Here is a 26,719-nt window from a genome sequence, read left to right as displayed (position 1 = left end):
AATGCTCTGGAGGCAGATTTGCACTTCACTGAGCCAAGTCATTTCTTAAAATGACTGGACGAGGGTTTGAAAAACGTGCAGACTGAGTCCTAAGAAGAACTGTTTAGGTTTTATGACTCTGAGCCATCTGTGAGCTCAAGGGACAGAAACCACCTAAAAACTGTGAAGCTAAGAGTTTGTTTTTCACAATATGCTCTGAATCACCTTTAATCTGCTTATTAAGTGGACGCTGGCTATTCTGCAACAGCCCCCCTGAAAATGCCATGGGTGTGAAAAACAGCAGGTGGTTACTGGGCACAGAAAACTATACAAATCCTTAGAGAAGCATGGAAAATTCATTGCTGGCTATAAAAGTCACTAGACAAGGGCAGCTGTAAACAGCTAGGTGAAAAGAGGAGGCAGGGACACATGGTAGCTGCTTCTGTATAGACTGCTGCTATTTCCTTCTCTCAAAGACCACCAGAAAAGTGCTGAAAGAATCACATGTGAACTAACCATAAGGTGCAACTCTCCCAAATATTAACACCAAGGTGGCCTTCCATTGTGCTACAGTTTCCAGCTTTTAGCAGCACCTTGGATCTGACAATGGAATCACATAAGGACCCTGGGGGACACTTAAAAAGCAAAACCACTTGTTTTTTATATGTTGTATAAGCATCACTGTTAAACCCCAGCCAAGTGATTATCTTCATCTGTAACTGACATACCAACATGCTGAGGATATGTGGAGTATAAACGCAACATTAAGCCAGGAGGCCAAGGTAGGAAAGAAAGGAAATTCAGTATGGCCCATCTTCCACTGCACTCCTAACTTACAAAAGCTCAAACTCTCAGACTGCAAACACAAACTGTGACATGCAATTAGATGACCAAGACCAAGGGAGGATTTTTTTCCTTTTATCCCAACAAATTTACAGTATCTTTAAACAGGAAAGATATCTCTATTTCCAATCAAGTCAATGGGTGTGAATAACCACCTTCTAAGATATCTCACAATGAGTTTTGCTTAAAAAAGGTAGTTATTGCAGAAGCGGCAGAACAAGGAAACCTAAAGTTTGGTAAAGAGACAGTAGCAGATACAAGTCAGGGCAGGAAAGCAGCTAGAATGAAGACATGAAAATCATACCATCATTTTCATATTCAGTACTGTTGTGACATTCTTCCTACCAGGGATTCCATCCTTCTGTATTTAGGACTGCCATCCCTGATTATGTTTTACAAGGAAGCCTTCTCCTTCCTCTTTTAGCTTTCCATTGGCAGGCTGAAAAATTTTTCACATCCTGTTCCATAAGTAACTTGTGGCTGAGCTCACTTACATGTATTGTGTCTGTCAAAAATCAGTGAGTGTCAGCGTAACAGGAAATAAAAGCAACACTGATATCTCTAAGAAACAACCTCTGCCACAAGAGGTTGGGCTGGAGTCACTGTTTCCCTCTTCCCTCCATACACACTTCAGGCAGACGGCATTCATTTATCATGCACACACATCTGGCCATATCAAAAGGAGAACATAAACAACTATAGTTAGAGAAAAGAAACCGCAAATGCTTTTCAATTTTATTCTTACTGGGAGGGTAGTGGCATCCTGATGTGTCACATCATCCAATGATAACTGACAGGGACTTTATCAAGGCTCCTAGCTCACCTATCATTTATGGTACTAAGTCTTGCAGTAATCTTAGCTTGGCTGTAGTGCTTTGTTCAGCCTGCAGACATGGCATTCCCAATTCCAGATACTTTTGCTGGGTCAAGACCAAAGTAATCAGTACTAACAGAAAGGGAAGGTAGTCAGATGTGAAACACAGAGACCATATGATAAGCAATGTGTCAGGCTGGTACTGCACAGACCAGTCAGAAATGGGTATTCAACTGAGCTGGAAGATGACAATAGTTGATCAAGTGCTTTTGATGGATTTCCCAGAAAAGAGAAAGTCTATCCAGAAATAAATGTAACAGCTTAAAAAAAAAAAAAACCCAAAATAAAATGCACCTAGTGATCTTTAAATCAACTTTTCCATTGGATAAATATATTTGAAATAGTTGTACAGTTCACAGTGGCATAAAGTTCTCTGATTGCTTGAGTGCTTGAAAATATCTCATCAGTAAAAAAATACCAGAGCTGGGGGAGGAAAACCCTCTCTCTGAATTCTGTACATGGGCAAATGCACAAGTTTTGGCAGGCATCAGGTCATTGGATCCATGGGAAACCAGCAGCATTGGAGGACTGCAGATCACAAGTCAGGGGATGGAGGATAAGAAGAATAGTAAGGCCCATTTTCCTGCAATGAGAACAGAATGAGCAGTTGAACATGTCTTCCCCCATACACCTTGGTGAATGGATGATGACACAGACGCAGAAATAAACAGGTACTCCTGGCTTTGTCTTCCATGAGTACAGTGACTGCCACAATTCACCCAGGAGAGGACTGTGCTGGTAACCAGGCAAAACCAGGCCTTGGTTTTGCCTCTGTTTTAAGCAAAAAGCGCAGGTTAAAATTTTGCCATTAAGCCAAAGCTGTGATGCAAGGAAGCCACAAATGCTAGCATAGCCAGTCAGACAGTTCAAGACAAAGTTGCCTATGCAGACACACAGCTCTGGCTGTTACTTTGGAGTTACAGCACATCCTCTGGAATGATTTGGCCAATGCAAGCCATATTCATTCCACTACTTGGTTAGAGACCTGGGATGGAGAAGAGAGGAGGAAGAGGGACCAACACTAAAGGCAAGGCACCCTGCTACAGTTCCATTTTTCCCAACTTCACTTTTTCCTTCCTGCATGCTTGTTGATATGTGGGGCAGGGAAGATGAAACAGACAGCTTTTTTTTTCTTTGCAGTCAGTGTAAGATATATAGCAGGTATATAACATGAATTTTATCTTGTCCACAGGCTCTTAGTGTGTTATATTACAGTTCTTGGCTGAAAAAAGGTAGTATGCCTTTTATGCGCATAGGAGACTGCTCTAATGGGAAAGGAGTCTGCTTCTTGGCCAAGCCCTCTACTTGGACTGATGTAGAAAAAAAAAGTTAAGAAAATTGTTACTCACAGAAGAAAAACTAGACTCTCCAGGATCCCTCCCTTTCTTCTCCCCATTCTTAAGATGTGGAAGTCAGCCCCTTTAAAGCTCTTGCAGAGCAGAATGGGACATGCACAAGAACTACACTTTGGAGCAAAGACTGATGCTTGCCACATGAAGTCACTTACCCTGGCATCATACTCGAGGACGAAAGGGGGGAGATCAATCTGTTCTGGGGGTATGGCTGTGAATAACTGCTGAAGGCTTTCCACATAGTGGATTTTGTCCTTTAGCCCTGAGACTGTAAAGGTTGTGAAAAACCATGCCGAGACCTGAAAATAAACCCCAACATAAACAAATGAAGATGGTGCTGTTTCAAAACCTTCAAGTTCAACATAATACTCCATAGTTAAAAAGGCTTGAGTTAAACTTGAAACGCTAATATCATGACAATAACACAACAAGGTCAGGAAGTACACACCACTGACCGCTAGCAAGCACTGTCTTGAGAGCTTTCAAGCTAGTGTTTTCTGACCCCACACTCACTCCTCCCCAACTGCCAGTTTAAGATCCCTTTCTACTGTGTAAGAGTGACAACTATTCTGCTATTTGTCTTCAAAAAAACATCTGTATAGTGGCACATTTTCACTTCCAGTTTAGCCAGCTCAGAATATGATCTATTTGACTCTGACAGAAGCATTTTTAACCCTTTGCCTTCAAGTTTTCACAGAAAAGGCAATTCGAGGGAGAGAGACAGACAGACTTTCAGCTGTTCAAAGGTCCTACGGAAGTCTCCCCTCTGCTTTGGGTTCGCTGAATGAGTAAGCGTGTCCTTCTGTTTTACCACATTTCTTATCAAAGCTGTATCATCTTATTCTACAAGAATAAGCCTTATCAACTTATTCTACAAGATTTTTCTTTAAGTATACACACCTCTCCCTCTTTTGGATGTAAACAGGATAAAGAATTTTTGTTTTGCAAAGGCCAGGAAGACACCATTGATATTTCTACAAGTTATTAAATATTACTGTTTAGATTGACTGCACAAACTTTTACTTTTCAACCCACCTTCTCCAAAATTAAGCACTATATTACTTTTTGTTCATTTCTTATCTAGTCTTTTCCTGGCAGTCTGAAGGGAAAGAAAAACACTTGTGAGAACCAGAGGTTACTGTTCTACAGATCACAAATGCTCATATTAGGGACCACTCACATGGTCCTGGGCAACCAGTGCTTGCTGACCCTGCTTGAGCAGGGGGGCTGGACCAGATGATCTCTAGAGGTCCCTTCCAATCTCAACCATTCTGTGATTCTGTTTGATAGTTGTACTTTGACCGCAGTAAGTTAACAGAAAAGAAGTAAAACCACAAGAAAAGCCTTGAGGAAAGTGGGAGCTTCAAATAAACTAAAACATTAGGTCAATAAAAATGATCTGACTGAATACAACATTTAAAGAAAAAGTTGATGCCTGAAAACTGTCCTGGAATAACTATGCTGCCTCCTCAAAACAGCATATTTTCATGAGAAAGTAACAACGAAAGAGAGAAAAGGAGGTAAAGAACAGGACAGTACATTTAAGATCGGTTCATTATTTTAAGGGACGAATTAAAGATTTATGTTAGCATAAAGCAGGGAAACAGACTATTACTGGCATCCATTATTTACTATATTTTTCTAACAAGACCTCTTATGAGTGACACTGGATGACAGTTTAATGAGTGAAAAATACTCTCTCAATCCTGTACCAAAGTAGCATGCATTCCAATGTGTATTATGAATGACAATCATTAAACATAATTGCTACAGATGTTTAATGTATAAAAGTCTAATAGGGAATATTTTTGCAGCCATCATGAAAACTGATACTGGGAAAAGTGATTTTTATCCCCCCCCCCCCCCCCCCTCTCAGTATACAAGCCATTGCAGTTTGACACATTTTACCCAGTAACACAGAAAAAAGGGAGGGGGCCAGAAATATGTTTCTAGAGAATTTTTCTATTATCTCCATTCTCAATAATCACAGGTTATAGAAACAGTAATACGAGAGCAGCCATTTCCTTATCGGTAAGAGAACAGAGAACTTTAACTTAAACCAAATCCCTGTTAATACACTGAAAGTAGAATAATTTATACCAGAGCAGTCAAAAACATTAAAAATCTTGTCATATGCTGAAGTTTTGCTTTGTTTTTCTTGTACTGCAGTTCTGAATCTCAATAAAAGGCTATCAGAGTCACTCTGCCAAGCTAGAAAACCACAAGGTTAAAGTATCAGATGTCTTTCCCTCAAAAAACCAGCAAAACACAGATAAAGTGTGTCACCAATCTCTTAATTGGGTCATACCCCAAAGAGACACTTACTAAAATCAGGGAAATTTTATTACAATTGGAAGGATCTTATGTAGAAAAAGCCATAAGTGATTTGCAACAACCTTTTTATTGGCATCTGATCTCCAGAAACTGCTTTTATGACTGTTACAGAAAAAAAGACAAAAATTGTTCATGATCAATATAAAGATTATGATGATTATGAATATCTAATTTGAGTATTCAAGTATGTTTCAGTTTTGAAATATTCTTGATTTCACAGCCAAGTTACTAAATTTATGAAAACAGAACTTCTCTGGGTGAGATTGTTTCAGATCCAGCCACTGACACTTCACTCAGAACACACCAAGCTCTATAAAGCTTTGTTTGAAGAGCTCTTCAAAGAGGGGAGCCGAGAGGCTTCACACAAAAATGCCCCAAAGAGCCCTTTATTTATATATCAGCAACTATAGCAATAACAAGTACATTTACACGCAAGAGTATGAAGGAACTTGTACTTCAAGGGTATCTTAATCTAAATCCTGGTGAAGTGTTCACGCTGCAAGAGTCGCTGCCAGCCTAAAAAAACTGCTGTTGCCTATGATGTGATTTCATCATAAGAACAGTTACATTTCAGCAGCACTACAAGAGAATAAAGTTCTTCACAGATCACAAGAATGCTCACATCGAAGCATGAATAAAAACAGATTGTGCAGTGACACACCCTGCTTCAGTTACTCTGTGTTTTAGGACAACTGCTGAACCCTCCTCCCTGCATAGTGAAAACCATGTATTCTAGACAGGCAATTATCCTCAGAATATACATAATTTAAAAGTTGCACATCTAGAAACCAAACAATCATCGTTGGCACTATGAAGCACTTTCAGAACTATGATTGTTTTCTAGGGGCACATGAGTTTCCAAGAGGCATGATGAAAAGCCTCTTGATCCCTTTTAGCCCAGAAATAAGCAATGCGACTCCAACAGATAGCAGACATCCACTGTGCCAGGATTCAATACCGCAGTAAAATGGACCATTTATATCGGAGATTCAAGAATGAGATACATGTACAAGGGTGACGGGTTTGGGAAGCTGCATGAATGCACAAGCCTTCCTCCTGCATTTGAGACATAGGGTATTTTCCACTATTTTAGGGAAGGAAGTCAATGCTCCATGTAGGGATTTGAATGTGCCAAACATTAAGAGATTTGAGGCTTCTGGGCTAGCAACCTTCCACAGAGACAACCACCCTAAAATAGCCAAAAAAGGAGGGGAGAGAAAAATAATTTCCTCTTAGCAGCCACCTTCTCCACCAGGACTTTCTGCTGCATATTCCCCATCATGTTTTATAAGCTGATGTCTCTGCAACAGCCAGCAGCAATCCCACTTGCCTTTCAGTTATAGAAAAGGCTTGGCAGAAAGACATGGACACACATCCTCTTTTGCCTCCAGCTGCGCTGCTAGAATAGGATACAAACCAACTCCATTTCCAGCAAGTTAGAGTGCTCTATGTCTCTCACCCTCCCTGCTTCCCACCAACTATCTGTTTGCCCCACAGATCTGTCTAGTCCCACTGCAGTTCCCAAAGGGACAGAGAACATGGTAATGGACTGGTGAACATGAATTCTCATCCTCCAACAAAAAAACATTTCTCAACCGAATAGAAATGCATGGTAAGAGAGGAGGGGGATAAAGTGCTGCTGGGAATCTAAAACACTAGTACTTCCTAGCTTCAACTTTTCCACTCAACTTTGTGACTTTAGTAATGTCCTGTGCCAGCTCCTACATTTTCAGGAGTAGAGCTGGAAGCTAATTCTAGGACTCAGACCTCAGATCTGTACCCTGTGGGAATAATTAATATCCTGACAGAAACTGGAAGGTATGCTGTTGGGAAGACTCAGCCTCACCTACATAAAAACAAGGAAGCTCTAAGTCTTATGCTGTCCCAGCTGTGCACACGAAAATTTAGCAAAGAAATTCTTGCCGAACATGAGCAAACAGATGTTTTTTGCAGGCGTATAATTTTCTCTAATTTGATCAATGTCAGCAAAAAGCAGAATAATCTGATGTGAACATGGAGGATCACATTTCTAACTGTTTTAATAGGACAAACAAAAATTTTAGGAAGGGCTGCTGCTGACACTTAGTTTATCTGAAGTACTCATACTGCTGCAATATGAGTAGTGTGTATGAAGTACAGAAGGGAGCGAGCTCCATCTTCTGTTGCCCCACACAGATTATAGTCAAGGATAATATCTTACTGTTTGATCGAGTTCAGTTTTTCATCTCCTGAAGGCTTTACAGGACTTTCCTGCACTCCATGTCACAGAGGCATTCTTCCCATCTTTCTTTGATACTCTACACTCTATAATCCTGACTAATCGCATTGCTGCTTGACGCACCACCCTTTGCCCTTACCAGGGCAGCTCTTAAGTGATATGCAGCCCACATGCAATACCGCTTGTGGAGACAGAAAAGGTGAAACACCCACAAAACAAACGACACAAAAAAGAATTCTAAGAGTTTTTGGTCATGGTTTGTCACCCTGCCAACCAGACAGCAGGAAAAAGGACAAAATGTTTCTCTTAGAGAAGCGAGATGGAAAACTTCCACCTCTCTCTGTTAAGAGCACATGCAAAACAAGGCACAGATAGCTGCACTGCATTGGGGTTCAGCTTATCACTAAGGTTGGAAGACTACAGCTAGATCAAAGATCGGCATGAATTTCAAGTTCTGACCGTGGATCCAGAAGATATTGCCTAATTTTGGAAGTCTTCTATATACCTCCATGTTCCTCATACTACGGTCTTACATGCTACCCCACCAACACACAAAATATTCTTTTCTTTTGTACTATATACCTCACCTTTGAACGAAATGTTGGGTGGACAAAATACAGTGCCTTCAAGTTCCTCTTGTACCTGGTTTAAAGAAAGAAAAACTCTTTAAAAGTGACTTCTAGTTAAGATCACCTACACAACGTAATAGTCAAAACATAGAAAACTTTGCTTAAGTGCCTGTGATGTAATTTTACAAAGTTACATCTAATATAAGCACAGATACCAGAAAAGTAAATGTAAAGGGGGAAAAAAAGGCAGAATTATTATTTTTCAGGTAAAGACATCATAGCCTGCAGTCTTTTATGTGGATGGCGAAAGTTATGGACAAATTATGATTACCTATGTTACCCAAGCCTCTTCCCTCACAACTAGCAACATACTTTTAACAATACCAGGCTCCAGGAGCTCCAACTCTGGATAGAGACAGACAATACACCCAGTATGCCTCTCCAACAGCTCCAGAAGGGAGACTGCAGAGCACAGAACTTCCTGGTTTGATAGATGGTTCTGAGAAGGAAAGAAAACATATCTTCCTTCCTCTTGCCTTTGTTATTTATTTAGGTCTTTGTCCCAGCAAAACTCTCTCAAAAATAAATGGGAAACCAGATACAGGGAATGACAAACACTGTGCATAGCACAGAGGAAGACCAGAAGGGGTTCTTTTCCTATTGACACTCACTTGGCATCAACAACATCATAGAGTTTCTTCAAGAAATTAGAGTCTAGTTGATTGTAATCATTTGTGAGCGTATGGAAGTACACCAGGACATATTCCTTCACTGCAATATGATCCATGACATGGATGAAATACAGAAGAGCCTGAGAGAGAAAGAAATGAAATTTTTCTTTGCAAAGAACTCTTTCACAGTTGCATTACATCTTAATATGCTTCCTTTAATTCATTCACAAACCAGGAATCATGAGGCTGGGTGGCATTATGTTTCAGCTACAAAAGGAGGTGAACATTCCAAGTCTTCAACTTGACTGTAATAACTTAGATGTCTTTTTTGTCTAGCTGACCTCACAGATGGAGATAAATTCTTGCTCCATGAAAAACTAATTTGACTCATTACACTTCACTCCTCATGTCTTGGCAGTTATAGAAGCAGGGCCAGTCTCTTTCTTCTTGAGAAGAAAAAGGAGTCCACATTAGGCCCGTTTTTCTAAAAATAGTCCAGTTCCTCCTTGAAAAAGCCAGCCCAACACACACAAAGCTTTATAAGGGAATACATTTTTATCTGCCTATAAAAATAGTTTCCATTTGACCTCTTAAGCCCTCTACAGATAATCTTTCTAGTATTAACACTGAATTACCCTTATAATCAGACTCTTACATCCTGAACACTCATATTCAACCTACACAACTCTAGTTTTACAAAGCCCTACCTTTTCCATGTCTATCAATGTTACGGGGATATTCCTTCCAACCACAACCATCACTGTGCGGCCACAGTTATCTACACCTACAAAAGAAAGAAAAATATGTCTCTCAATTTCTCTCAGTCATGCCAGCTTTTAGAGTCGGTTGCTTTCAAACCAGGGAGAACCAGCCACAGCTCAGAATTTTTGCAATGCATCTGGTTTCTATCTTAACAGCAGAGGAAATATGCTTAGAGTTACTATTCTTACTATACCAGTAGCTATTCTGATCCAAAAAAGGGTGCATCACATCCAAGAAACTTAAGTCTTATGGACTGCAATTTTATGTTGCCTGTGTACTCCACATTTACCCAAATCTCAAGTAGTAACATGGCTTTTATTTAAAACAAACAAACAAACAAAAAAACCAACAACAAAACACTCACTTGCAGTTCTACCACCAAAGCAAACTTCTTCCTAGAAATCAAGCTCTGAAATCTAATGCACAGATTCCCAGAGCACGCCTTATGGACCTCCTGCAGCCCACAGAGCCTTGTCTAAGGCAAACCAAAGACTTTAAAATTGCAGCTACTGAGTAGAAGGTATCACACAGCCTTGGTATTTGCACAAAGATCAAGGTAAGTATCTGGATTTTCAGGGGGCCAAAGATATCAGCCAAAGTGCTGAACAGGCTTTCTCTGCAGAAAAACAGCTATGCTTTTGAGAACCTGACTACTTGCCTGTTTCTTCCTGTTGTGGTGCAAAGCAGCAACAAGCCACTGGGACTATGGCAAGTTTTCACATCCAAGTATGATGCTACCTAAAGAGTAAAAGTGAACTGAGAGTACAGGTTCCCCATCTCTGCTTCCCAGGCTGCAAGGACCTTGCAGCTATTTTCTTCCACTGAACTCTCCACTGAGTTGTTAAATCTCTCCCTGATCTCCCCATCTACTGAACTCAAGGTTGCAAGATGTGCTGCCCACGGTACTCAGCTATTAGTACTAGGAGACACATACGGAGGAGAGCAACACATACCAAACCTGAAGAAAATAAAGCAAGCCATTTTGTTCAGGAAAGCAGTATTAAAGGTTGCTTTGGTAACTGCTTATTCTCTACACTAATCATCTGAAAGCAACATTCATTTCTGTCTTACAAAAGGGTGGAGATAATTCAGACCAAAAGAAGAACTCTCTCATACAGAGCACTTTATGCTTTGGCTTAATCCAACAGTACGGATTTAAATCTAAAGCTACAGATAATTCAGGATATGCATGTATCCTCAGATGGTTAAGGCAGAGCAGTTTGGGAGTTTACCACATAGTCTTTCAAAGCCAATCAAGAGAGAATTCCTGCTTTACTACAAAGATGTTGCCTAGTTCTTGGCCAGGCTTCTAGCTTAATAACATGACTTATTGTATACTCAAGTCCAAAGCAAATATTATATTTTTATTTTGTATTTTTACTTTAAGACAATATACATCAGTCATTGGTATCCTGAACTTACCTGTCTGGTACAAGGCTTTAAGAGAAGCAATATCAGAGAGGTCTTCAGCTCTTGCCTGACACAGCCAGCGATTATAACTAGAAAGTTAAAAACATCTGGTCAGATCTAATCCCCCTTTGGATTAGTATTAGAAGCCTGAAGAAGTATAGGGGAAGGGAAGGACAAAACAAGCTCTTTCTGACTAAGCCCTCTCTCTAATGTTGTGGTTTTCTGACCTATGGAGCAACTATCAAGTTGTTAAAGAAAGAAGTGTTGGGGGAAAAAATTTGACTGTCTTAGTTACATATACCTAGTGATTTTCACTAGGGCAATAAATATGCACTAGTAACTATAGTGGCATTGCATTTGGGCTGAAAAGATCTCAGAGTTTTTTTCCATTTAAATACCTCAGTGTTTGTGTTTAAAAAAATAGGGGAAAAAAAAGAAAATTTATTTAAAAAGTCTAGAAGTTGAACACAACTGCACAGCAACCAGTGTCACATATGGATTTCCCCCCCCCCCCTTGAATGGTGAACAACTTAGTGCCTTATCTGACAAAACAAGCCAAGCATCATGCCTCAAGTGGACTCCAGCATGGAACTGGCTTCTAAGAAAGTGATCACACACATTAGGGTTAGCGGGAGGCGGGGGGAAGAGGAAAAAAGCCTCAGCATCCATTTATTTATCTTTGTTTTGAAAGACAGAAGAAAAATGTTTTGCTATCTGCCCAGAGCCTCAGGAGCAAGTGAGCAGTATTGAAAGCAGGTGACCCCACTACAAAAAGCAGTGACAAAACAGTGACATCTTGTGGCAAAGAGATAAGGCAGCTGGTCGGATGCACTGGGTATGCTGGTGGGTTCATCACTAGCTTCCCTTTTCCTCCTACTGCCCCTTTCCTTCTCCCTTCAGGCCAAAGAGGCTACCACAGCGATCCAGGATGGCACCAGGCTTTATCTGTATTTCCTTGCCAGAAGATTAGGCTTTACAGATAACAAAATCATCATAAAGGGTTGGTCCTCTGAACAGCTAACTAACACAAAACATTCACACAGACAAGGAAATTCTCACTTCCTCTGATGCTGTTTTTGAAGTGCTGCCTCTGACAACTGTCCCTGAAGGATGAGGCGTCTCTGTTTATCAACGTCTCCCTCCATGCGGGCAAAAGCATGGGAACCAATGAAAGACAAATCTGCCTCCAGACCCTCTTCATCTGAAGCATCTGCAGTAGAAACAAAGGTAGTGTAAAATGTTCAAGCTGTGTACAAGACAGCAATGCTGCTGATGAACTGCTATACATCTCAGTGAGCCAACCCAGTTGTCATGCTACAAACTAACACAAAAAACCACAATATACCATGATGTGGCTCTGATATCTCACTAGTACCACTGACAGACTATGGCATGTGATTGTTAACTACGGACTCCCTTAAAATGTTGGGTTGCCTGGAAACTAACTGGGCAAGTCCTAGTCATCAGCTTGTAACAAAGGGATAATGGTTAACTCTCAGAAAATAAGGTGTGGAGAGAAAGACGGCTTTACAGTTGTCCTACTTGTCATAGGGGGGAAAAATAAATATGCAGAAGGACAGATGCTGCAGCTTTACTCAGTTTAGAAGCTGCACTGTAGAAAGGGCTCACTTCTTTTTATATCATTGACACTGCTTGAACAGATGCTGTAGAGCTGGTGGTAACCCAAGTTTGAATACTTTTATAGTATTGTTTACAACACGACTGTGTGATGAAGCACAAGAGCATGGGCTCGCTTGCTGGTGACAATACCAGAATGCTCCACTGAACTTGATGTCATCAAGGAATATTGCTAAGGCTTCTAGCACTACCTCTTCTGGGCAACCTCGATGGGAATTGAGTTTCCCAGTTTTAGTGTGACACGCTATAGTAGCAATGGGACAAAAAGTGCAGGATTCTGCTATACCCATTCGCTCCTACATATGCAAAGCCAGTAATTTCACAAATTGCTAGCTAGTGGTTGAATGCCTCATACTGATCAGCCACAGCTGCAAATACCACTCTGACCAGCAGTTTGGACAGGGAAGAAAACCAACCAAACAAAAAGAGTGGAGTCTGATCAGCAGGAGTAGGGTATATCAGGTATCAAACTGTGAACAGAAAAATTAAGTTGTCTGTATCCTCATTGCATATTCAGCCTTATCCCAACTGGCCATGCAAAAGCTGAAAATCTTTGAAACCCATTCCAAGTTATCTGCTTTTTGATGGTTTAAGGCTTCGCCTGAAGAAGTGTAAAACTTTCACAGCACTGCTTAATAAGTAAGGCAGAACGTGCAAGTTATGCCCATTTATATATCAAATTGTTTTGCTACTCGTATCTCACCTCCTCAACCCTGACATCTAGGCAACCTCTTTACAAACAGACTTCTTTTCACTGAGCTTTGACAGCCATTTCCCAAATGCTGATCTCTGGGTTGATCTAGTTCCTCTGTCTTTTAGGGAGTTTCTGCTAGTTTTCACTGAGCATCTAGTAGTTTGATGCACATGCTGTATCAACAGAATCTTATCATTTGAGACAACATTTGCTAATATACAAGCAACATTTTGCTAATATATGATAGCCATTAACAATAATGGTCTTTTTCAGTTAGGGGCTGCATAAGATTCTGCAAAAAACCTGCAAAGTTCCTAATCACCTTGGGAGAAAATTTGCAAAGGGAATGAACTACCCCACCTCTCCCCCCAAGAAAGAAAAGACAGAATAACAGCTCTACCACATCCTCTAACCACACCACTCTACACAATGAGGTAGAAAGCAGAAGTTACTGCTGTGGAACACAGGAAGCCAACAAGGCAGCTTGATAACTCTCTTCATCACAGCCTGCCTTGCGTGAGGTGGGAAAACATCTCTCTGCTTCCCATGTGCCTTTTCTGTTTTGCCATTGACTTTCACACAGAGATACTTATTCAAGGTTCAGTTAAGAACTCACCATCCGGAACACCTGGCTTTTCAGTAATCCTGATCTGCCGCTCTGGTACTACAGGCTCCCCTTCTGCATTGCCAATATCTGCAGGGAGGTAAGGCAAGGATTGTATCTCTTCTTCCAAGGATCTTGGAAAATACAGAGGCAGCAACTTCTGGTAAGTGGCCTACAAATAAGAAAAATGCGTGAAGGTCTATCACGCATCGTTGCTCTTCAGTTAAGTAACAGCTGCTCTTGTAGCAGGGATCTTCTCAGAGGTTTGGAGGCAGAGTACCATTTCCCTCAATGGATTATTTTGGGCTGCTACCTGGCAATAAAGGCAGATAACCTTGATAAAGGTTAACTTTTTTTTTGCCACACTGAAAAATGACCTTGGGAGGACTCTGCTTTAATCTGCATGAACTCAGGTAGATTGCAGATACTTTAGCTTTGTAATGAAGTTACAATATGCATGGATGACAGACTCCAGAGAAGGCTGCTTATATTAAAATGCACCACTACACAGATCACTTTTAGTGATCTGACTAGGAAAAAAGGAAAAGCAACAATCAACCAAGAGAAACCCTCCCCACATGGAGGAAAATAGTGAAAATCTCTACTGAACATTGCAACACTTCATGTGTTCTCTCCAACTGATTAGCAGTTTTAGAACCCCCAACAAGTCAGTATTTTCCTCATCCAGATACCACAGAACCTGAACACAGTGTGGGTATTCTGCCCAGGAACAGCCATTAGCAAGTCCGATATACAAGAGAAGTCAATGTTCAAACTGCTAGCATCTGTCTGAACACAGATTATGAAACGTCAAGCTTGTTATTTCAACAAGACAGCAAGCAATGTTTAAGAAGTTTGCAGGTGATCTTGTGGGCATGCTAAACTGGCCTTTTTAAAGCACAAGGGAAGCAGCATTGTGTAAGGAGGAAATCTTATGAGGAATTCACCTTCTGGCTGGCAGATGCCATCCAGCACAATTGCATGCTATAACCTCTAGTATTGGTTCCTGTGCATGGCTCAGGAACATGGAATCCAGAAGTGGAAAGATTCTGAACATGTCCATAGAGACTGCTAAGAGCATAAACAGTACTGGAAAAGATGCTATGCTAGTAGGAGACAGAAGGATGCTGTGAGACCAAAAGCCTATGTGATTTGAAGGGGAAATCTGAATCCAGCTCTACAACGCAGGAGTTAACACTGCTGCAGAGAAGATCAAATATGCCCATGAATTTTGGTGGAATGAACATCAAGGAGATACCTCTTCAAGCTCAGAGACTGCAAACACCACCTTCTCCAGAGTCTCTCCATGAATCTCCAGGAACCTTCTAACTGTGCCTGCAAGGAAGATTAAACGTAGTTAGCAAAAGAGGAGGAGACATTTACACACATGACTACAAGTGAGGAAGTCAGAGTGCAGAATAGAGAGACACATCTTTCTCCTCATACAAGATAGTTCCAGAGGCTGTATGCAAGTGTGGATTAAGTGGTAGCTTAACACACCAAATGGGTTGTTGGCCATATTGGAAGTTCTATCTCCACTCTCTCTCCTGCTTCTCACTTTAGAGAGAAAAGTCTCTCTGATTTTAGCTTACTAGGTATTCCTCAGTCTGTGGTATGTGATTCTATGGTCCTGCAAAATCAAAGCAAATCCTTCCTTTACAATGTCCTGTGCAAACTGGCAAAACCAGATATTCCTAGAACAAGTCATTGTGCCCTAAGTTATCAGGAAAGCAAGATGATAAGCAAGCCATAGCAGAAGCTAGTACAAGACAGAGTCAGCCACACAAAACCTCTGGGGCCAGCTATGCCAAAGAGGAATATAAAAATTATTTTTGTAAATCATGAGATAATTTATTTCCTTTATTACTTTTTTTGGACTCCCCCAAAGCTTTAGCGTAATACAGGGACACAGTCAAGTTCCTAAACATTTGCAGCTGGGGGGGAGGGGGGAAGTGTTTTGTAACCAAGCTTCCAGTCAGACATGTCCTTGTACATGTACAGATGAGGTCCTTGAGCTGCAATAATGTTGACACATGTCAGGATTTTCAAGTGCTTTCCTGTCAGACTGCCAAGAGAGAAAGTGTCCAAACAAATAGGTTGGTCTAGCAGTATTTTATCAAGTAGCATATAGCCTTACAGAGACAACAGAAGAAAGCAATAAAGAAGTCTACTGTATAGAGAATACATTAGTGAGAGTTCTTCAAGAAACAGCAGTTCAGAAGAAAAAAAAAAGAGCTATTTTCAAATACTTCCTGTACAGAAATTAATGTGTAATTGGGTTGACCTGCAATACTACTTTACAGGACAAATTCAGTTGTGCAGTTCCACAGCAAACAGTTTTCTGAACCTATGTGAGCAGATGTTTTCAGATGTCTCACTCAACAGGCAGATAACAGAGAAAACAACGGACAAATCTGTTTCTGCAGTGTCAGCACCTCTGCTAAGCAGAGGGTAAGAAAGATTTCTCCAGTCAGCTTGCACAGCAAGAGGAAAACCCACTCCTTCCACCTGCAACAACTTTCCTATTGTGCAGGAGTACCATGCAGGAAGGTCCAGGGACTGGGTGGTGGAAAGCAGACAGGAGCAGGCCAACAGAAATGAAAAAGTCAAAAGAGAAAAGGGAAAAGTAAGAACCAGGGAGGGAAGAATATCATAGTCAATACCAAGTCTGTGAGGGAAGAATATCACTTTATATTTGGATATGCTGATGACACTAAAATGCCAGATGAAATTCACTCTGTTGCTTAAGGTCCATCATTGCTATTCACAATAAGGCCTCATCTTTGCTATTCTGAACAATTTTCTATTACCAGCAAACTCTCTCACCTCACTGTTCAGCATCTTTTTCAGGTTATTAATTAACGTATTGAAGACTACAAGTTCCAGCACAGATTCCCATGGATCTTTACTGATGACTGCTCAGAGAAAGTATCATTTGTTTTTATCCTCCATTTCCTGACCAACCATGGAAGGCTTTGCCTTTTTACAGCCTCTAACAAACTACAGCCCCCTAAAAAAAGGGCTTCCCCATATCAACAGCAGCCTGTCAGAGGTAAGCGATCTGCTGAATACTGCCATCCAGTTTATGTCACTTTCCAACAAACTTACGCAGTGCTATGTGGGTTGCATCCTCCAAGGGGTAGCATCTTTTCAGAGAGTTAATGACACAAAATCCTACAGAGCACATTGCCTGTTCCCTGAAATCCAGAAAAAGAAAAACAAATGAATAGAAGGTCAGATGAGAACAAATGTCTGTCAGTACAGTAGATAACACCAGTACTTTTTTTCCTGCCTCTAGGCAGCAGCAATCCTCATTCAGGTTTGTGCAGAAGGATTCTTTCCTGGCAAGATGCATACATACCATCATTAAGCAGAGAAGGAGGGAACCATTAATGATTCCACACTGTTTCCTCTTGTGTTTGTTCTCAGATTTCTCCTTCTACCTCAGCTATGTTGTTCCTGCAATTTCTTATATCCTGAATGAAGAATTTCTTCCCTCAAGCTCCCTGCAATCCTTTCCAAAATACTTTCCTTCCTGTATAGGATTGACAGGGAGGAGAAGGAGGGGAAAAGAAGGTGCTCTTTATTGCAAACATTCTCCTGTTCCTCCACCTGACCTATCACTTGTTTTGTTAGAGATCTGGACATAGACCAAGGTGGCTGACTCAATCCTAGGTATGATTATTGGCTTGGAGTGATACATACTGTAAGATCAGCAAGATGCTTCCATCTGAGCACCACATTTTTAGAAGAGTAAAGCAGAGGTGTTGCCAACAGAGGAGTTTGAGCAAGCTCAGAGTTGGTAAAAAATTTAACAAGTGTCAAAAGTTACTCTAGAGAATAGATTGACTGAAAGGCACTCAGAATTCAGTAAGCAGAATTATTAGTTTTTAATTGTTTTTAACATGTTTCAATCCAGACCTGACTTTGCTTGTTACTTCTGAGGCAGAACAAAACTGGCACATACTAGAAACCTTAGCTGTAATCTTGATTATGAAACAGTTACTACTGTACTGTAACGCATAGTCCAGACTTGGAAGAACTGATCTTCCCAACCCTAAGAAATTATTAAGTATATTTTCTGACATTGCTCTTGTTCAGATATTTGTTGTGACTGCTACCATTACAACAGCTGTCACAGGAGAATAACAGAATACAGGAAAGACGACAGAAAAATAGAAAGAAAAAACCCTGTTAGCTAAGAGGAAGTAGAAAATACCACCGATGAAAGAGTAAAAACTACAAACCCATCTGCAGCAACTGTGGATTTAGAAATAACCTTGCACCCTGACTTGGAATTTTAGATGGCTGTTGTACGAAGGCAGAGAGGCCAAATATATGAACTGATACAGCAGTCAGATCTGCCTGTAGGTATGTCTATGTGGCTGCAGACACACATGAAGTTGCTGCTTGAGCAAGCTAATTTAAAGCTTTTCACAGCACAGAACCCAATGCAATTATCAATGCTGCTTCCCCTCAGAGTAACTGAAAGCTGCACAGCTCTAGCTACACTGTTTCAGGACTTGAACCAGCTCAGATCTCTCTGCACATTTTATCTACACCACAAGACAGGTAACAAAAGGCATAAAGTATACCATGAAGCCACTAATGTTCTCATATCCTTAACCAAATCCAGCATACATAAGAAGATATTCACAGCCATTTGGCCTCTGTGCAGACCCAAGTGTCTAGAACAGATGTGCCGTGGATGGCAAACCCTCATGTAAGTTGTCGTGTGCTTACTTTGCAAGCTGCAGGACATTGCGGTAACAGCTGTATAGAGAACTCTCGGCTGCTGTGCGATACCGGCTTTTGTATTTGGGTCCCACTGTGTGAATGATGAAACGTGCAGCCAAATTAAATCCTTTGGTGAGTTTAGCCTCACCTGTTCTGCACCCTGAAAAAAATAAACACAAGGATAAATGCCAACGTCATGATAAGAAAGCTAGAAGTATTCAAGCCCTTGACTTCCTCCAGGGTAAGACAACTCCATATATAGAAGTCAGTGTTTTAGAATGCTATCCTTAATATTCAATGTCTATCTCATAACAGCTGCTTAGTATCACCTAGTCAGGTTGAGGAGGTGAGAGCTGTGCTCATTCCTCTCAATTTTAAGACTATGTATATAAGGACAAACCAGAAACTGCTAGAAACGCCATCTTAATTGCAGTGCTTACTATGCTACATACAGAGCCAAAGGGAGAAATGATTTAACAGTGTGCAGAGAACCGATGCACAAATATGCTAATATGCTATACAACCAGCAATAAAAAGTCCTTCTGAATTTAATAAGTTGGTTTGGGGAGATTGCTTTTTGGATAAAAGGACTACAAGTCTCCTTAATTAAACCCACCAGCTGTTGGCAAAGCTATTAAAAATAAATAGATCAAGCACTTCTTTCATCTATGCTCCCAGAACAAGGTAGCTTGCTTTGTTTTGCAAGTTTCTTCGTGTCCACAAGGCAGAAGTATGATTCTCATGGAGATCATACTTTCTTGACAGACCAGATGTCTAGTCTCAAGGCAAGAAAGTTCAAGCAACACATTTAATTGTTCTGTTCACAGCACCCTCCAATTACATACTCTAGGATCATTTACTGCATGCTAGATACTTTATGTCTTTATCTCTTTTGGGTTTTGACTGCTCTTTGGCTATCCCTTGCAAGTTACTGATACTCAATTCCCATAAATTTTCACAAGGGAAACCAGTTTGTCAGAACCCTCAATGACATCCATAAACCCCTCTATTCCCTTCAGTTTGTCAATACATTTCTGATAATGAAAAATCCAGGAACAGCTACTGTGTTTTTTCTTTGGTACCTGGAAGAAAAGTCTGCTAACTCTCCCCTTCTTCACCCAAATCTAGTCCACTCCAGTTCTGGACAGCTTAAGAAGTACTTCTAGTCTTTCTCTTTCCCTACTGTCAAAGACAAGCATTTTCCACCTTCTTTCTTCTGCCTGTACAGCTGCACTTCAGCTTTCTGATCTGGCTGAAAACTAGTATTTTCACTGAATTAGCTTTCAACCTGATCTTACAGGTTGCTGGTGCCCATGAAAAGGAATGAGATGTTAACAAGCAGCTGCAACCACCCTTCTGGCAGCAGCACTGCAGTAGCTTGGCTTAAGTCAATCATGAAGCTGCCCACTGAATAGGAGCATTCACCTCTCCCACTCCACTCTCTTCCTTGTGGTGCTCAGGCAGGTTATCAGCATGCATGGAAGCATATTTTATGGCAAGAGACATTCCAGGTTGAAAATCTCTCTTACTCAAAACTTTAAGCATGTCTTTTTAATGGCAACAACACGTTGCCTTTAAGCCAACATCTTGTAAACGTTTTGATCCAATAAATCGCATCGTTAGCTTCTATAGACCTCCCCCTTGTTTCTTCTGGGTTAATCAGAAGGAATATAACAGCATACTAAAACTAAGTATACTCTTCTGAATTACTGCACATCCTCTAAGACATGTCAGCTCAAGAGAGCAACTAAATAAGCACAACATGGAAAAAGTGGAAGCTAAAACTGAAACACTTAATATATCAGATATCAAGTTACTATTCTTCCTGCATGGTCCATCCAAGTCACACAACTTGAAAAGAGCAAGCAAAGGCCTGTAGGAAAAACTGTCTCATGAAAAAGAATGAAGCAAGTTTGACCGAGGTATAGTTGTGAATTCAGTAGGGAAACTAATAAATTCAGACAACCAGATGTAGCATCAGTAATCTCTAACTACACTTACATCACACTTAGTACTTCCCAATGCCTTCTACTTGGAGATCTCTACAAAATTTATAAAACTGAGCAGCAAGTATCATTCCTATTTTAAGATACAGGTTATCTAGAGGTGAGCAAGTAGAGTGAGCTGCACAGGTCAAGGTTTGTGGCAAAACTGGGAACAAAGTCAAGATCTTATTTGTTTATCCGATGAGATTTCAAACATTAGAACAGCTTCTCTCCAAGTTTAAAATGGAAAGTCTGAATCCTCCATATAAAGTGTGCAGTGGAGAGATAGTCTCACTGGAGTTGGAAGACTACTATGTATTGCTATTACAGAAGGTCTTTATTAGCCTGCAACAAGTATGTGTTGATAGGCAAGCATATATCAAAAGCACTTCATTTGCAAGCCTGGCCCCTTGGCTGTACTATTTCTGTGTTAATCAAAACTACATACTGTTCCCAGGAACGCAAAAGTTAGCTGAGCCTTAAAGAAAGCACAGGCCTTTGAAAAGTCAGCACATCACATGCTTTAAGGTCATGATTCTTCTTGGAGTCTATGAAATATGAATATATACCAAGCAGTAGGATTATAAAGCAGGAGAGAACTAACTGAAAATCACCACTGCACTCATTTTACAACTTTAGAGCAAAGACCATACATTTTCACTTCTTCCCAAGAACATTCTCCTATGAAAAAAGTTCAAAGTTAAATGGGAAAGAGCGCAAAAAGAAGGCAGAGGTGACAAAATCATAAACTAATTTCTTAACTAAGCTCCCTTCCACTTCCGCTACCGTGACAAACATATTAAGGGTGCACAGAAGCCAAAGCTGGAACCCAGCCTCTCTTTCCTCCCCCATGCAACACACCAGTAGAGCGTCACACAAGAACTGATTTCTGAGCTCTTGTCACAAGATTAAAAGGAAACTGTCATGTACAGGGAGTTGTGAACCTGCAGAATGCATTACAGAGGGGAGACATCAGTATCATCATGGGGGGGGAGGATGCAAAACTACACATAACTCAGCATGGTAAAGGGGAATTTAAGAAGTTAAGCCCAACTTTCACAAATAACTCCATACAGAGGTGACAGATCTCAACTTTTAAGGACTCCTTGGCATGTTGTCCTACCTCTAACCATTCTATAACATCTGCTGTATTTTAACAGTTGTTTCCACCCGAAACACACACTGACTTTTCCCTCTCCTATAAAATAGTTACCCCTCCTCCCGTTTTACTTCCAGGTTACTCACAAAAAGCAAGCTGAATCAGCAAAATATGGTTTTATAACAACAGAGGATGCCTACTCAATTGTAATTTAAGCTACTGAGAGTTTATATTAGAAATATTATGGCTCTTCTATCAGTTTTCTTACTACACAATAAGGAGATAGAGCTGTTACCCAATAGAGTGAGCAGTACTACTCAGGGATCAGTTGGGTCTCAAAATTCAGCTCAGTACCATACTTAGTAGAAATGTGAATTCTCATCTACAAACTATATCAGACCTCTGTATAACCTTGGATAACTAAAAACTTTTTGTTCCTCACACACAAAATAAGGAAAGTCTTCATCTAACAGGGACTGGAAATAAAGCTGAGCATTTGTAAATTTCATTATCAGCCACAAACCCTGTTAATAAAGAATCTAGGTAAAGCAAATCTCATCCATTTCCAGAATAGCCTTCCATTAGGGATGATCTTCTAACTTTCTAATAAAGCCTTTTGTTGTACAGAAGAGGCAAATGAACTGAACAATTTAACTAGTCACTAAGACTTTATTTAGACATGCAGTGTTTTATCAGTCCATTATTGCCATAGTTTCCTGAAAGACTGTGTGTGTATATTAATAGCCTGAAAGAGGATAGACAGAGTATTAGAACCCACTTAATTTTTGCCATGATGAACTTCAGTTCTTCCTGTCTTCCACAGCATATACACACTGAACAGAATAAGAGCAAAACCTGAAGAGGTACAAGACTGGCCCCTCAAGTAAAAGCTCTGATAAGCTAACTACTCTAAGTGGCTCCAGATAACAATGGGAATTATTGTATCGCAAAGTAAGGGCTCAGCAACTCAAATACGTGTCACAGATTTTCAACGATCTGTAACCTGAATGGCAAAAAGAGAAGAGACTAGATTGGCATGCATTTCCTCCGTTTGTTTCACGTTAACACTAGACGTTGGGGGGGGGGGGGGGGGGGGGGGGCGGACAACAACTATTCCTTGATTTTAGTTTATACCCAAATCCTGATGCTTTGTACTATGCAAGCACAGTAGATTTCATTAAGATAAAAACATCTCCAGCCACTTACCTTTGAGCTTCTGGAGTTCATCCCTCAGGTCAGGCCCAGCATGCATGAATATACTTTCAGATACTGGATTCTTATCAGTGAGAGACTCATTACTGGTATTTACTATGGCCGTGCAGTTCAATAATGCTACATCTCCTTTCCTGAGGAAAAAAGGAAACAAGGAAACAGCTTATTGCAGGCTAAATGTAAGATTAAGCAGGATATTCTCAAATAAGTGCTGACAAGCAAGGAAATACCAAGTTAAAGGAAAAGCATTAACGGTACTCCAGTGCCCACATAGTGTAGCATACCCTGACACGCTCACCATGCAGAATCATCCTTTGCCTCTAACTGATGAATAAAGATCGCATACAACCTGTCATTTCCTTAAAAACTCACAGCCCCAACAGTAACTTAGTGATGTATGTAGAAAAGACAGTGTTGTAGTTGTACGTAGGACAGTTTAACTAGCAGAACATGCAAAGCAGCATGCTAAACTGATGGAGTGTAATGTGTTTCAAAAAAACCATGTATTCTCTCTTGAAGATAAAGACAGTCCTTGTGGTACATTACTTTCAAAACTTCAACAATTTTTTTTTATGTACTTTTTTTCAGTTTGCATACACACTATTCAGGGCACCTTGCTGCTGCTGCTACTCTTCCTCAGACCACTGAAGATCTAGAGTAACACTGTGGCTAGACAAGTTTTCATTGCTTTTGTTCTGAAATTGTGAACACACAATTTGATCACGTCCATTCTGCTGTTCAAGGATCAGACATGCAGAAGATAAACAAAGCAGAGATGCACAAGAGACAATGGAGTAGCATAACTCTGACCTGCTTTTTGTCACAGCAGCTGCCATTAGAGATTTTGGGATCAAAGAGCATAGGAAGGGAAATAAAGATTCTCATGCACAGGGAGGGATTCAAATAACAGTTTAAATTGCACACATTTATTATACCCAAGCCCAAGTCATAAGAGATGTTCAACCTTTTACTTTTCTCTTTCTTTACTTAATCAGGTTCAGGAAATCCATGAACAATCCCATTTCCTGCATGTATGAACCAGAAAGAGGTTCAGGCGGATCCCTGAATCTGCGTCCCTGAGAAATCCTTCTCTCTTCATATTAACAAAGAGTTACTCATCTAGAGAGCAGTAATCTGAGTTTCTTTCCTGAGTTTCAGGAAAGAAAAACCTGATGGAGTAAGTTCACCTTAGCACACTGTACTTTATCAATAGAATTTGGTAGGAAACCATGGAGACAGAAAACAGAAGGGGGGGGGGGTGGGGGGGTGGGGGAGAAGAGCCCAAAGCAAGCCACAAGAACCACACGAAAGAAAGAAATACTGATCTAAACCAGGAAAGTGAAAACAGAATAAAGCCAGCAAAGAAAGAAAAAAGCTAGTAGACAGCAAGTATATTTTTTAAAAATTTAGAAAATTGTATCAAAGTGCCCAATTAGTTTTTGATATTAAGCATACAGTATGACAGTAGGAAGTACAGCTCCAGTCTGCTGCATTAAGGAATGCCTATGAACATGCAATTTATAACCTAGGATGGTGCAAATCTCAGATGTGTAGATTTACAGTGAACAAAGATAATTTTCTTCCCAGACCTGTAATGTTTGATTCAAGAAAAGAAGGCTCGAAGGCTTTACTCTCCCGCAGTGATTGTTATATGAGGCAATGGGATCCTGCAGTAAATGGAGAAGTGATAACAAACAGACCAGAGCCATATGGAACTTACCATAAGATTATTTTCGCATTGATGTCTTTCCTGTACGGAAAAGGTGATCTAACATCAACTTGAGCTTTTTCAACAGGATTTTGGTGACAGTCCAGCTGCTTAGCCTCATAGGCATCAGTCCAGCCTGGCAGACTGTCAACATCCACAAACTGGGAAGGAGCACCCAAGGGATCCATGGAATGGTAACAACAACTCCTTTCCTCTGCTAACTTGTCACACTCCAATTCTCACCAGAGTCTTCCAGGTGCTTTAAAGGAAGAAAATCAATCCAGGTCACCAGCTGTCCACTAAAAGCAATTCCTATGGAGCCAGACCTTTCACAAGACTGCAGTGCAATTAGAGCTAGCAGAAAACAGAAAAACAGATTTCCAACTCAACCGCTCTCTCTTTCTGTTTTGTTACCTGTATGCAAAAAGGCAATGCAAATACTTGCAGTAAGACAAACCTTTTCCCATAGTGCAAGATGAAATCACCTTCTCTATTAAATTGGTCCAACTGGCTTGTGATCTTGCATTTTGAAAATGCTGAACACAAATTCCCAAGTGTAGAAAGGACCTTAGTCTTTCTGAAAATTATTATTTCTTTATCAAAACAAAAAGCAAATTTGTAGCAGGGTATGTATAATCTATTCCTTCAGAGATTTTGGTCCAGCCCTGGGTCATACTTTAAAAAAAAAAACAACAAAAAAACCCCACCACCCCCAAACCACCACAACCCCCAAAACCAAAAAACCCTAAAAGCAAGAAAACCCTTACAAACGAACCAATGAAAACATCCTCCCTCCCCCCAAATCGTACAACTCTTGCAGTTCAGTGAATTCTGAAGCACTGCAAATAAGACTTACAGTTGCTTAGTTCTTACAGTCATGCACTTAGGCACAAGACCCCTTCACCCAAATAGGTTTTGCAAGAAAGAGAGTAAAGTTGTAAGTTTGAACGCTGGCCCAATGAACTTGCAGACTGAACTTGCAGACTGAACTCTGCCACCTGACCTTTTTTTTTTAAAGGCTGAGATGACACTGGTTGCTAGCTTAAGACTCAAATATGCCAAAACATACTGTTCAATTGCCAGCACATAATACCTAGGCTACTACGGTTTTATTTTAACTACTAAACCATACTAGTGAATTAAGCCAGCACAAACGCACTCACATAAGTAACTTCAGTTTGCCACATACACACCTACTATTTAACCTTTTTCACAGGTTCATAATTGATAATAATTTTTAAAAGATAGCATCCACAAGTGCTAACTCTGAAATGTGAATTATGAAGTACATTCATTAGCTAGGAAAAAAACCTCAAACATCCAACTCAAACTGAGGGGTAATAAAGGCCGACACTAGGACAAAGATGGCCATAAGAGCATCTAAATAAGAATTTTGCCATGAAGAGCTGGGAGAAATGCAATGAACAAGAAGGTAAGAGCAGAGAGGCTCCAACCAAAAGCTCATCTACGACGGCGTCTTCCCTCTGATGAACAGCCAAAAATAGGGGCACAAGTAAGAGGCAGACAAAAGAAAAGGGGTGCACATAAGCTCCTCCTGGATATTCCCCCCTACATGTGTTGCGCCCAGGGGCCTCCCGTGGCAGAGGCGGCCCTGCGGGGATGACAGGCTCGGAACGCGGAACAAAGCGCTGCGAGCGGGACTCGAGGCGCCCGAAGGCCCCAGGCGGGCTGTCGCGCCCTTGCCCGGGAGGAGGTCACCGTCTCTCCTGCCTCTTGCAACCCACCGCCCGCACCCAGGCTGCCGGTAACCTGCACCGCCGGGGCGAGGCCGGCGAGCGGTCAGCGACTCACCCCCTCCCCGCTCCACTCGGCTCCTATCCGCGCGAACTGCCGGCAGCGGCAGCCTCTCTCCCGGAGCAGCCGCACAGCAACTCACTGGCAGGCCGCGCTACCGCTACTAGCGCTGCCTGGCCAGAGGGTCTCGGTCGGCGCCGGCTTGGCGACATCACCCAGAAAAGCGGACCGGCCGCCCCGCGCTTCCGCTTCCGGGAGTAGCCCCCCTCCGGGTT

At 41.0% G+C, this 26,719-nt stretch overlaps 1 protein-coding gene across 2 annotated transcripts; it reads right to left on the bottom strand.

Moving 5' to 3' along the window:
• Positions 1-1,536: 1,536 nt before the first annotated feature.
• Positions 1,537-26,719, bottom strand: GDAP2 (ganglioside induced differentiation associated protein 2). 2 transcript variants are annotated; one of them, XM_075511696.1, is made up of 14 exons: positions 26,502-26,719; positions 24,702-24,948; positions 22,976-23,115; positions 18,692-18,845; positions 17,057-17,145; positions 15,207-15,283; positions 13,961-14,120; positions 12,072-12,222; positions 11,025-11,101; positions 9,548-9,624; positions 8,841-8,980; positions 8,188-8,242; positions 3,204-3,347; positions 1,537-2,279 (listed from the first exon to the last, which is right to left on the bottom strand). In XM_075511696.1, exons 2-14 carry the CDS (start codon positions 24,875-24,877, stop codon positions 2,232-2,234), a joined length of 1,488 nt encoding a protein of 495 aa, XP_075367811.1. In that variant the 5' UTR covers positions 24,878-24,948; positions 26,502-26,719; the 3' UTR covers positions 1,537-2,231. The 2 variants fall into 2 exon arrangements, with proteins under 2 accessions (XP_075367811.1, XP_075367823.1); XM_075511708.1 differs by having other exon boundaries at positions 26,587-26,714.

Source organism: Mycteria americana, chromosome 1, assembly GCF_035582795.1.
Source record: "Mycteria americana isolate JAX WOST 10 ecotype Jacksonville Zoo and Gardens chromosome 1, USCA_MyAme_1.0, whole genome shotgun sequence".
In the NCBI taxonomy this organism is placed as follows: domain Eukaryota; kingdom Metazoa; phylum Chordata; class Aves; order Ciconiiformes; family Ciconiidae; genus Mycteria; species Mycteria americana.
This window is presented reverse-complemented; position numbering and strand designations above follow the sequence as displayed.